General features: G+C 41.1%; 1 protein-coding gene across 17 annotated transcripts in view; it reads left to right on the plus strand.

Annotated features, from left to right (window-relative positions):
• Nucleotides 1-13,736, plus strand: part of LOC109481190 (dystrophin-like) — a 204,793-nt gene that overhangs the window by 123,954 nt on the left and 67,103 nt on the right. For all 17 annotated transcript variants that reach the window (XM_019783695.1, XM_019783706.1, XM_019783708.1 and 14 more), the window contains 6 exons: nt 540-715; nt 8,511-8,658; nt 9,390-9,539; nt 9,966-10,157; nt 12,799-13,024; nt 13,487-13,689. In XM_019783695.1, the coding sequence (XP_019639254.1) occupies nt 540-715; nt 8,511-8,658; nt 9,390-9,539; nt 9,966-10,157; nt 12,799-13,024; nt 13,487-13,689 (1,095 nt within the window). The remainder of the gene's footprint in view (nt 1-539; nt 716-8,510; nt 8,659-9,389; nt 9,540-9,965; nt 10,158-12,798; nt 13,025-13,486; nt 13,690-13,736) is intronic.

Genomic DNA, 13,736 nt, shown 5'->3' on the forward strand with positions numbered 1-13,736 from the left:
AAGGCTGGAATCGTGGTAAGGTAATCTACAGGTTTCTCCTTTGGGCTTGTGTTGGATATTGGTTTGCAGGTTCTGTCCATGGTGCTGGTAGGCTTGCTGTGATAAGTGGTGGGATCAATACCCAGGTGCAGCCAAGCATATCCTAGTCTTAAATTTGGCTCTCTGCCATTTAACCCCCACTCATGCTAAAGTTAATCTGATTTGCTGACATTTTCCCCGGTGACAGTAATCTTGCCATCCCCTGTGACGGACCTAGTTTGTGACATTATGCAAGACGTAAGCCTGAAAACCTCCCAGTTCAAATGTCACTTGCTACATTTCCTTGTAATTGAGAGCCATGTTTTTTTCTTCAGGCTCTTCATTAGCAATGCTTTCTTGACGTAATTAACCTCCAGCGATAAGAATGCATTTACTCAACATATTAGAAACAGCACGAATACCTTCAGGCCTCCATGCATTATCTCTGTAATTAGTATGTGCCGTAACATGTACTTTTGCGTCCCTCCTCAAGATGTTGCTCCTGTTTTTACTTTGCATAGAAATTGCAAGACGGGATTGAGAACCACAGGAAGCAAGTGGAGGGACTGAACGCGAACGGGCAGGAGATTATCGAGCAGTGCACGTCCATCGACGCCACCCTTCTGAGGGAGAAGCTGGATGGACTGAACAGACGGTGGAGGGTGCTGTGTGCAGAGGTCAACGACAGGAAGGAAAGGTCAGTTGGAAAAAGTTGTTTTATTTTATTCACATGGATTTAGGAGCATTGGACAGCAAGCAAGTAATGTTCTTATAGCTTTAATGCCTGTAGATATGTTAAGTTTTGGAGGCATTTAATTTTTCAGCAGGAGAGGAAAGGAGGTTTTCACTGTGTTTCAAAGTTGTTGTTGAAGCAGTTCTATGTTGCAGAAGTAATGCAAAATTAACACGAGTGTGTGTCATGATATGGAAATTAAAACAATAGTGAACATGACAAGATGTACAGTATTCAACAACAAAAGAGTTTTGAGGTTGTTGAATATTGAAGGTCACTCCCAAACTATACTGAAACTCTGAAAAATTAAACTTGAGGGTGTTTAGCATACACTTGTATTCCATGGCATATCATGTTTGTCAAGTGGCCTCTATGGCAAATGGAAAATTCAGCCCTTTTTGTCTGCATTGATTGGTCCCAGAGAACTGCTGAAAGGTAACGACCTGCAATTCTTGTCAGCTTTTCTATTGATAGTGGTATTTCCTAATTTATCACTGGGTAGTAGGGGAAAGCTGAAGTTGAACTTTTGACAGGAATCTGACCGTAAGAGCAGAAGTGCTACTGCAGTATATATCATATAATCAGAGCCAGACAAATTACCTACAATTTGCACAGTCTCCACTGTTTCCCCGTATAGTTGTCACATTATTTTCTGATAACCGTGGGGAGATATTGCCTGGCGCTTCGCCAAAGGTGCCACAGAGGCAGCCAACGTACAATAGCCAATCTCTCTTTCCTTCTCTTTAATAATTGGAAAATTAATAGGTGTCTTGAGGGGCTTTGACCAGGTCCCATTGCTGTATAGACATGATTTGTAGAGGAGTCTGCAAACTTATACATGTATCAGAAGTTCTTATTTCTTGGCTAACTTTGTTCATGGTGAATAGGAAGCTATAACCATCACAGTATATGTTGGAAGAGAGTAAGATGGAACAATGTAGACCTTAGCTTTTCTTAAAGAATAAATGAAGTATCTAAGGCAATGTACAAACTAATTCTTTGCAAGATGTACATGTATCATGCTTCATCATGGCACAGATGAAATAGCCCTATTGAAAGAAGCACATAAACACCTACTAGAGTCAGCAGCTTGAACATTGCTTGTCACACTTTACTAGTCATCAATTAGCATTCAATCAAGAATGTTTACCATCTATGCATATTTCATTCACCTCCCAAAAGATTGATGACTTTTCTTTGTGAATAACAAGGCTTAGTTGAATTGAAAGGTCTTTGCAATACGTGACATGAATTTGAGACTGCATACTCATTACTTCATAAAACAATTCTCTGTGTCATCTGGTTTAGTTTAATTTAGTTTTTCAAATGAAAAAAAAAAAGATAGTTATTAGAGTTGAGATCCAGTTATGTAACTATGGTTTCTTGTATCACTGAAAGTAGAAAATGTCACTATTTTTGCTGGTGACTTATGACATGACAGTGTCAGTTAGCGTCATGGTAATGATTTACACATTCATTTCAGGGTTGTGCTAGATTTACCTTATATTTGCCTATCACTGCCAATAAATGAATGAAAATGTTGCTCACATTTATCTTAACTGACATTAATGAGCGAGCTTTTCCCATCATAATAGACATAACGATCTCATCTATCAAATTAAATTCATATAATCATGGCTGTTGAAAAAAGTAAATGTTTTGAATATGACTACCCTTTTCCTGCTGTTCTTGCTGTGGAAAATTAAAGTGTCTATGAGAAATGTCAGCTTCAAACTTGTGAATCTTACTCTCTCTAAATATGGTTCTATTTCCCTTCTGTTCATGCTGTGGAAAAGTAGAATGTGTATGAGAAACGTCAGCTTCAAACTTATCAATATTCCAGTCCAGCGGCAGAAATGGCGCTGTGGTATGTTTTACCAGTCACAGCTGTTAACTCTGACCAGTGCACCCATTCATTCTGCATTATGGATGGTCAAGTCATAACGGGCACATCATGACCCCTTTCCTCGGCAGCGTGAGTTGTGCCACGGGGTGCAGAGCACTGACGAATTAGGGTGGGGTCGGGGAATTGCCCGGGTTTGAATAATTTGAAGCCTCGCAAACCGTCATCGCTTATGAGTTTGTTGCACCCCGTCCCTGTATAGTTTGAATAATTGTCAGCCTAGAAAATGTCATAGAATGATAAGATTTCGTTGCACTGCGTCGGTGCATGTTTTGAATTGTAAAAGGAATTATCTATTCATAATACAGGTCATAGTCTAATTAAATGGGACTGTTAGTGCCATTACTATATCTCCTTTATTTGGCTTCATTGTCATAATGTGTTAGCATTTTTACTGCAATATCCTTTCATTTGGAGCAAATTGCACGGTGTTATGACCAAACGAATCAGGTTGAGTGCGAGCAAGACTCGTTCGTCTCACTCTTTCTAGTCTGGCTGTGCTGCCGGTCCGTCTCGCATGCCTCCTGTGGTAGCACTGCTTATTGATGGAGACGAATGGAGGGAAATTCCTCAATATCCACACTTGGCATTTGGAAGCACCACTTCATCGATCGGGCATCGCTGCTGTGCTGCTTTTGCCACCTCCTCCACCTGACGTCAACACCAGGAGCGCGGCAAGGATCTCCCGGCCCAGATTTGTTTGGATCATTCGGAGAGATGCTGGAGGGAGAAGGCACCGGTTTCCAGACGTCTATCACCCATTTGGATGATTCATCGGCCCATTTCATGTGTCCTCTAAAGCAACTGCCCTGAGAAAGTACACAAGTAATGTCACCAGCAAGCTTGGTTAGTTCAATTACCCCCGCTAACCTCCTGGCATTAAAGGGAGCTGCGTCGTGGCAGTAACAGGGTTAGCACAATTATTCCCAGTACCTGGAAGTGTGACACGCCGATTTAATCCCTCCGCCATGGTGACATTTGTCAAGCCGACTCTGTATCGACGCGGGACTGGGACAGTCGTAGCCGTTCTTGGATTGGTCGGGATCCAGCGATTCAGATGAAGGAGCCCGCTGGAGCTGCCAGGTTTTACAGAGCAGTGTGCTGGAGTGGAGACTGATGGTGCTGTGGACGTCTGTTCCCCGTTCCCGGCTGTGGAGGCTGGATCGATACCAAACGGCAGCTGGTGCAGAAATGTAGCCTGACATGCTCAGGTTGTGTCGCGACTTGACCTTTTGCATTAATGCCCTGCAGTGACGAGCCAAGAAGCTCCATCCAGCCCCCAGCCGTGGCAGCACGCGTTACCGCAGGTCCCCGGGAATGTGAAACGGTGGAATCAACGATGCCTGAAACAATCGGATATTCAATTTGTGAGGGATGAGGATTAACCAGCGTTTGAACTGTGCAGGTGGGTCGCGGGGGGCAGCCCACAAACTAACCGCTTAAATCAACAATCCCATTTTGTACATCATTGTGCATTTTACATGGGAGTCAAACTTCACGATTAGGGCACACCAGGAGTCTTATCTACAATTCACTCTTGATGCTTTTATCTCAATCCCAAGTCTGATGGAACAAGAGATGTAACTTGTATTCATCATCTTCCATCGCTCGTATCAGCCCGTGCACTTGCCAGGAGGGAATTCTGATTTACTCAAGTTGTGCTTGTCTCAACCTCTAGTGATATCTGTCACGTCAAATCTGAAAGCAGCACAGGAAGCTGGGAGATGGAACTCCACCTGCTGGGATCAGCATCTTTTGACAGGAGGGAGCTGTGATTTACTGGAGTTAGGGGAGAGAGTGCAGGCAGTGCAGCCAAGTGTGAAGATCATGGCACATGTATGTCATCCATCTGGATACGTTGCCTTTGTTTGAGACATTAGTCATGTCAAACGCAGTGACATGTAAGAATGAAGAAGCAGAAGAGAAGGCTTTGCCTGGATGTAGGGGTGTATCTATCTGATGATTTAAACAAATGATGTGTAGCACGGTTTTCTGTTGCAAGGTAGTTAAGGATTTTCTGTGGTGTTCAATGGTCTTCTCTTTAGATTCATACCATATTTGTCTTGTAATACCAGGTCCTGGTAACTGTATTCCTTTATCCTCTAATGCTAATCTCTCTGTAAGGTTATAACTCTAGACAAATTGCCTATTAGTAGTATTTAAATCTTAGCCGAAAAGCAAATCACACAAATCACAATAAAATTGGTTTGCTTTTAATAGGTAGCCATCTCTTGTTACATGTTTTGATTGTTGTCCATTAAGAATGTACATTTAAGAGATGTTGCATACTTATCAACCTGGTCTGACTTTCAAATTTGTTCTCGCCATCATATCGTCCTGTCAGTGTCCTTTCATATTTTGATAACTGAAACATGGCCAGTGGAAATGACACATTAGCCACCCCTGCACCTTGCTGGCCCAGCAGAATCTGATTAAACCTCCCTCCGTGGCCTTTCAGCCCCAAACTTGGCTCCCCGCTGAAAGGGAGGGTTAGAGCACCACTGCAATTACATTCAGGGGCGTCCTGGGGGATTACAGATGGAGGGATTAGGGAATTAAAGGGGGGCATCCCCGACCCTGTGGGATAAAGGTCATGTGTCTGATGGTAATTTGACACAAAGTCGACCTTGTTACCCTGTAGAACGTGGTGGGATTGGAGATTGGCACAGCTTGCTGGAGTGATGCCAGTTTGGAATCTCTGAGAATCTGTGAAGAATATGTAGGACATTAGAGTTTATTTTTACGCAACCTGTATAGAGTCTCTCCTTACGTTTTGACATCAGGCATCTTGTTCAGAGCTCCTGACTGTAGAGCACAATACCAAACGTTTCAAATTTTGTATCCCCCTTGTACCAAGAATTCAAAAGTAAAGGAACTTTTGAATCATGATTATTTTCAAGTTCACATGACTGTAGCGTGAATAGTAATAACATTGAGCTATTATGTTATGAGGAGATGTTCTCTTGAGATGGAAAATGTGTATGCAAGTGCAGGATGACATTTTGGTTGCACGCCGGGGTGGGTGTAATGTGCATTTGTTAACATTACGTGTTGACATTTACTAGTTAAGATTTAGGGTGCCTCCATTCTTACTTGTATATAAAATTATCCTCAGCAGCATGTGATTCACTATCTATCAATATGCAGGGTAATTGCCTAGGAACATTGGTGCTAACGATCATAAATAACTTCAGAAGGCGTTAATGTCTAAGTGTAGTGACATAAGAGTGGGTGTACAAAATGTATATATGGTAGTTTATGTTGGCCTTGACTAATACCTGGAAAAATTTGGAATGGACTTGATGCAAATCAACAGCATTCCCTTGCCACTGCCCGGAGAAAATTACAAGGTGCTCTGTGGCCTTGGGCATGTCAAACTAAATGCATCAGTCATGATTGCCATGCAGTATACCCAGCCTTTTTACAAGGTAACAACCACCAGACCTCATAAATTCATACCTGCCGACCAATAATTCCTTCTACGGTTCAACCAAAAAATCCCAGCCCTATATGCTGTTGCCACTACTGGCTTTTTCCCTAATGCTAGGAAGCTACCTTAAGGCTATCCTCTAGCCCCTCCTCCTAGTTTGCATGAAAATTACGGGCTTTCTCTCCTAACTGTTGTCATGTGACCACAACAGGTTGCGTGGTTGAAGATTGACAACTTTCCTGAAGGCAAGAGTTCACAGGTCACAAAGCAAGCTGTGAAGGCTTGAGCGACTTGGCAAGATGACTTCATCACGGCATGTTCTCAGCTATTGTGGTTTCATTTTCAAATGTTATGTTCTGTAAAGTATAAAAGAGACATGCCCATTAACTATGGATACCTGCAGTGGTGGTAAGTTGTTAGATGACATGTTACAGGTATTCTCCCCCAATGTTTTGAACGGAATCACTGTACCGTAAATAATACATGTATTTAGGTTGAAAACCTTATAATTGTAGGTATTGGTGCAGGTTTGACCACAACAACAACAAGAAGAAAAAGTGAAAATTTTTATCGTACTTATCTTAGCAAATGCCAACCTACAATTATCAGAGAAACAATAATCAGAGAAACAAACATTTTGCATTAACAACATTGGCCCTTTTGTTATGGTTGTTAACAATAATAAGGAGAAGAAATGTAACATTCCCTCGTACTTGTGATCAGAGCAGAAATGATCACCTGTAATTTACAGGGTAATAAGAACATTGTTTCCAGTGAAAAACAGCTACCTGTACAGGCCCAGATTGAATTTTAAACCAAAGTAGCAGCACAGTATTGCTCATCAGCTTCTCACGCAGAGTGCCCAGATAACTATGAAGCTCAAACAAGGTCGACACTCTCATGTGATATGTATCTGCTTCTCCCCTGCAAGGGGGGGGCGGAATATTCTGCCGCTGCTTTTAACACCGTCCCGCTTGTAGCAAAGATAAGTGGTCGGCTTCACAACATTTTTCATTAATCCTGTCCAAGCTTAACCTCTGCCACTGCCACTTCACGGCTTCCTGATAGCAAGAAAGTCGGCACTTTACAATTTTTACAATCAAGTATATCATCTTTTCTCTCGTGGTGTATCAAACTGTAGCAGTATTTCAGCGGAGACCCAAAGGAACAGCGTGCACTGGCAGCTTGTGCCTTTATTACGGCATGTGAGGGAATAATCGCAGTAAGGGTGTACCCAAAGTGACATGGTACATGGTAATTAGTGGGAATAATGGAGATGCAATGTGTCTGTTCTATTCTCGGGTGGAAATAATTAATATCCACCAGGTCCTACATGTACAAATACATGTCATCAGCACAGGGCTGCAGGAATACAAACAGCTCTGCGTGGTATTTTTGTTGCCAGGACTTCGCCATATTGATTCCGGGATGTATATTTGATGGAATCACCGCTGTAGTGTGACAGGTAGTTTTATTTTGGGTGTCCAACATGCTTAGGTTACATGTGTGTTGCTTTAAATGTGAATAATGCATGCATGTTGGCGATTTGTCATTGTAAGTGGCAGTGACATGGGGAAATCAATATGGCCTAAAGGCCTGATGTAATATCTCATACCTTGATATAGACTTCACGCCTTTTGCCAAGTTGCACTGGTGGGTTAGAGTTGATGTCATCATTGGGAAACAATAGGGTTTAGGTTAACTCAATGCAGCACTGGTTTGCCTGTTTGTTACTTGGACTGTCACACTTTAAAAAGGAGGGAACTGTATTATATTAGAATGATATTGTAAACAGTTGTGCGTATAATGTTTGTCAAAATCAATAGTCATTTTGATCTTGTCCCGTTCCCTAGTTATTCTAATTGCTATCGATAGCAGTTAGGTATCAAGTTGAAATATCTGATCAATATTTCTAAAATCAGTACCTCAATAACTAGATATACATGTATATCCTGTATTGAAGGATTGTCCAATATTTATGTGAAACTTTCTGTAGACGCAGCAATAAGTTGAAGTATATTAATAGAAAGTTAATACTTGATACTTATACTTATGTGTAAAATTGATTAGATTTTGCAAGAGTCAAAAAGTGCAATATGTAAATTCATCAGTATTGTCTAGTGTCAACTGTGAATAATAACCTATGAATAAGCTATTTACCTACCTAACCAGCACCTCTCAACCACTACTAGCTATATGAACGTTACATAGACCTCTTCCTGGATTCTGTTCTGAGTTTATACATAGTGATTAACCAGTTGTCATTAACTTCCTGGGTTTGAGGCGGCAAGTTTTTCCATATGTAAATTCATCAGTATTGAGTAGTGTCAACTGTCAATAATAACCTATCAACCAGCTACGTGTGTATGAACGTTGCATAGTTTTATACATAGTTATTAACCAGTTGTGATTAACTCATTGCCCAGGTTTGAGGAGGCGAGCATGCAGACAGAGGAGTTCCAGGAGGAGATTGATGAGCTGCTGTTTTGGCTGGAGGACACAGAGGGCATCCTTAACAAGCAGGTCTGTCCCGCTGACGAGGACCAGCTAGAGGAAGCTCTGGAGAAAGTCAAGGTACGGTCTTTCTCGAGACCTTTATCTTCTGCAGATTCACTGATACAGTTTTATGGACTTAAACAAATATCACTGTTCAGCTTTTGACAAATAAAAGCTCAAAAGTAACATGTAAAAATCTATACTTAAGTGGAATAAAATTGTGATTCAAGACCAACATGTCCAGACAGACATCAGAAGGACCTCAACAGTAGCACGGAAAACGACTTCTGATGTCTCTATCTGGACATGTTGGTCGCGCCCAAAAAGCATATTTTAAGCCTTCAACTGCGCTATTCTGGCTAACTGTACCAAAATAAAACTTTAACTCAGAATTGGTCGGGGACACTTATTTTGAATTTCTGACATGTCAGACACATTTCAGAGTGAATATGACTGTCTTGATTGTGCAGAATCACTGATACATTTTATGGACTTGAGTATCAGTTTTTTATATGTTACTGTTAATTAAGCTTTTATTTGTCAAAAGCTAATAGTGATATTTGTTTTCCACTTAAGACATTTCTGCTTTGTGGAAGCAAGGTTTTTCTCTGGATGATTTGTATGTTGAATACTAATGAGTGTATGTTAGGCTTTACTGAGGTGAATGTTTTGTCTAGAAACAGTTCTGTATTTTGTTTTGAACAAAGAAATATGTTCTCCTTTGCTTATTCTTTTAAAGCAGTCTTCTTTTAGGTAGGGATGTATGTATTTTTTACATTGTGTTCTTTCCTTTTGTTATAACCTTGAAGGACAAGGAGAATGACCTTGGGTCCAGACAGGACAATGTGAACACCATTAACCAGACAGGGAACAGGATCATGACGACTCCGGGCGCTTCCAAGGCGCTGGTCAGCAATGTCAAGAAGAAGGTGGACAACCTGAACACAAGATGGCTGACGGTGGGTTGCATACACGTAACCTTTGAATAAAGCACCGTGGTTTACTGATCCATTCAAGAAATATCGGTGTTTGCGAAAGTTTATGCAGTACATGTACATTGTGATTTTGTCATTAAACTTTAAGGTCTTTCAGTTATTGCCTCTCAACACACCACAACATGTTAGTATCTGTATTTGCAATTGGTCAGTGTAGTGTAGTCTTTATTTGGCATAACACATTGACGTTGCTGCATTTGATAAAACAACTTGTCACCCCTAGGCCTTGTATGTGCACAATTCCAAGTGTTTCTCTAAAGCTACATGTAGCTGATGAAGAGAGTTATAGGTTTTCAATTATGCCAAGATCCTCTGTACAAAATCTAGGGAGGATGATATTTTAAACATATTTTTCTAGTAAAGGATTGTACAATTACTTACCTTGTGCAGGTGACGCCGGAGATCCCCCAGAAGCGTCGCGGTCTGCAGGACCAGCTGCACTTCTGCCGCACGTTCCTGGAGGAGCTGGAGGAGCTGTTGGTGTGGATGGCCCACACCATGCAGCTGCTGGAGCAGCAGAAGGGCCCCATCTCCAGCGCTACCTCGTTTGACGAGGGAGATCAGGTCATCATCGACCCTAAGGTAGGCTGGGGTTCAGAAATGTGCCCCCCTCCCCAACACGTCGGCAGGACGTACTACGCCTGCACAAAACCTGGTTTTTGTTGGTCAACATTGCATTAGAATTTTGCCTGTTGCAGAGGATATCTTTTCTGACATGACATTTGTAAACTGCAGACAGAGTGTTAACCTTACATGTGCGAATACGACCTTATATGAGACGTTCTGCCGAAGTGCTATGCAAAATACATTACGGGTTTCTCACAGGTGCAGTACATTTTGCCGACGTGCTCCCCTATTGGTCTCTTAAGCCTGCATGTTGTTAAGTTCATCAGCTGAGATAGTGACAAACCAAGCAGTTCCTTGCTATAACTACCTTATTGCCTCATGGTGGCTTCAGATCTGAAGTGAGAATAAAACTGGCCAATCTGTTAGCAACAAAAGCCCGCAAGTTGTAGAGTTCAGCTGCTAGTTGGCACAATGACAAAACAAGCATCATGAGATGATCATGAGCTGAATTAAATGTGTCCCTGTAGCTCTGCACAAATTGTAGCTGCTGGGGTTATGCAGAATACAAACAAATCTATCTACTCCTGCATCAATGCCTCAAATAATAACAAGTCTCCCTCTGCACCTGAGTTAATTGCACACATCAACATGTCCATTAATTTTAACACATTCACTAATTGCAAGGGTAACGCTTAATAACTTGAAATTTTGTTTCTCATTTTAGATTCCAATCAACAGCTCTATCCCATGGGCATTCTTACTTCCTCGATCTCAGTGTGTGTCTTTGCTCTCATAGTGTTGGCAGCATGACGTGAATTATTCCCAATGCTTAAAATCCCGCATTATCTTGTCCCACAAGGAATTAATGAAGGATGGTAATGTACAAAGTGTCCTCCAGCCTGTAAAATGTTACATTAATTTCACCAGTTACCACACCCTTGTCGTGATTAGACACATCACTGGTTACATTTACTACATCTAACATGATGTCTATTTACCGCTGGTCAATTTTCAAAAAGGGTTACAAAGACATTTCGAAATTCGATTAACTTTAAAGCCTTACCATATTGATTGTATCTTCTTGCTATTGATTGTGCAGGTCGAAAGTTTTACAGGCATAAAATGTGCTTTTCTCAGTGTGTTTTGTTATCTATATTTTTATTATAACAGCAGTACTTCTAGAGATAATAAAAGTTAAAAGTTAATTGGATTTCCAAATTGCTTGTATCTTTCTGATTTGAAATAACCAGATTTATATGCTGTAAAATAGCCTGATGACTCCTATGGACACTGTAAAACTACCTACTTTTGTTGAATATCAAGACAGTATTGATAAATTATGACAAAAGGTTGTAAACGTTCTTGCCAACACTGTGTAAATTGGGACTTACCCCAAATTTCCCAATATTGATACATCATTAAACTTTAGACATCTGTATTGACACAATACTGTCTATTATAATAGTAAGACAGTATTTACAATTTATATCTTACCACCTGTTCTTGTGTATGACTCTTAAACAACATTCGTCTAAAGACAAACTTGCTATTCCTAAAGGAAAAAAAATCAAGCATATTGTACCTTAGTCTGGGTACTTTCAAAACTTACTGTACACCTATACTTCTATGGTTCACTAATTCCCTAGAACTTACAGGCAGGAAGCCCAAATATTTTAGTATGGCCAGTTATTGTCTGCACTTTTTGTAGAGGACACTGCAGCAGTTGACCCTATTGCTGCAGTTGTATTTCTAAACCGTCTTTAAATGTTTGTGATCCTCATATGTGAATTATTGTTGATGAGTGACTTAAAAACAGATTTAATTGGATTAGCCTTGCATTCTGCTTATCTCAAGTGTGCGGACATCTTGTGAGAACGCTCATAATCTTTATTGCATGCCTGTGGGAGCAATATTTTTGTGGAAGGCTTTAGTTCCAGCCATAAAGTGCATCTTTTTACTACTGATGGGATTCAAAGCATGGACGAGAATATGAGAAACAGAGAATCCATAAAGCCGTGGCTTGTGTTTTACGAGTGCTTACATAGTCTTTATGCCTATCTCCAGTGGACAGGCAACCTTTACTGACCCAGGGAAACATCATATATATTGCTTCTGGGTATTCTCCCGGCTATTTGACGTTATTAGGTTGAAATTGTGAACTTTTCATCACCTGCCACTGGCTCTGCATGAAGGATGGACTCCCCTTTTATGGACGGTGTTGACTCTTTCTGTACTTGACACTCATTTATTTCTCAGCTTTCGGCAGGTCTAAAGAGTGCAGTACATTTGCATGGGTGGACAGCTTGTTTCCATATGAGGATTCCTGACATTTGGAGGAAAAAAATTGAATTGAAAACACTTACAAAAAGGAGAAAGTACTTAGAAATTCTCATAACAGTCAAAATTACTGGATCTACAAAAATAAGCATTCAAATTACGTTGAAGCATATTCTCATTTAAAATATATATGTACATTTACATTTTCTTTTTAGTAATGTCTTTCCATTTGTTCAGTTTGCTGATGGATATTAAAGCAGTTATTAGCTATGCGCGTTACTGTTGTGCCAATTTTACACCATTCTATGATCACCTCTGTGAAAATGGCACAGTCCTGGACATTAACATCTACAAAACTTGTGTCTGCCCCTGCCAACAGACGATGAAAGATGCCCTGACGGCGCGTCAGTCCAACGTCGATAACGTCAACCTCACGTACAACAGCCTGGTGACGGAGAGCAAGGATCTGGAAGTGGAGGTACCCGACTACGTCAGAGACAAGATAAGGAAGCTGAATGCAGACTGGGCCAAGATCCGCTACATGGCAGCCAACCTCAGACCAACCTCAGATTCAGATGTCGAATCCCTGGTCATGGAGCAAAGAAGTAGGTTCTAATCAATATCCTCTTACATCCGAAAATTGTATGTGGCCCCATGTGTTACATAAACCTGCCATAAAGTCAGACCTCGGGCTGCACTTTACAGTCTATTGGGTCGTTTGAATGAAGCCGCTGAAGTTCTTCCTTTGATAGTTATCGATTTGGCATCTGATACTGGGAAGCATCCCAGTCATCATATTGTTCAGTTCTTTGACGTTGATTGTTTTGATGCTTTGGAACATGTTTCTCAGATCGATGGTATTTTGCAATTGAGTAGCTTTTTTACTAGCAAATAGCGTGTTTCTAGTGTTTTCAACATGTGCCATTTTACTGGCATGTAGTAAACAGAGACATGAAATTAGCCAAAGATCACATGTTGTTCCATCTTTGATCAATGTCAGTGGTGAAATGTTCTGTAATTACAAACATAGCTTACCTGCACTGTGGCTCATTTAACAAAAAACCCAGGGTCTATGGAGGAGATGGAGACGGCAAGGATAGAAGTTGGTGCCATGCAGGCCAGAGCAGACATGCCGTCCATGTACCCCGACTTTGACAAGTCGGTGGCCGAGCTGCGTGACTGGCTGATGCTGCTCGACCACATGCTGAAGTCGCAGATTGTTACCGTGGGAGACGTAGAAGAGATCGAAGAGATGATAATCAAGCAGAAGGTAAAATGGCGCTACCCTCCGCTCCGGTAGATAAAGATCTGTAGCTG

Source organism: Branchiostoma belcheri, unplaced genomic scaffold (assembly GCF_001625305.1).
Source record: "Branchiostoma belcheri isolate BF01 breed outbred unplaced genomic scaffold, Haploidv18h27 scaffold54, whole genome shotgun sequence".
In the NCBI taxonomy this organism is placed as follows: domain Eukaryota; kingdom Metazoa; phylum Chordata; class Leptocardii; order Amphioxiformes; family Branchiostomatidae; genus Branchiostoma; species Branchiostoma belcheri.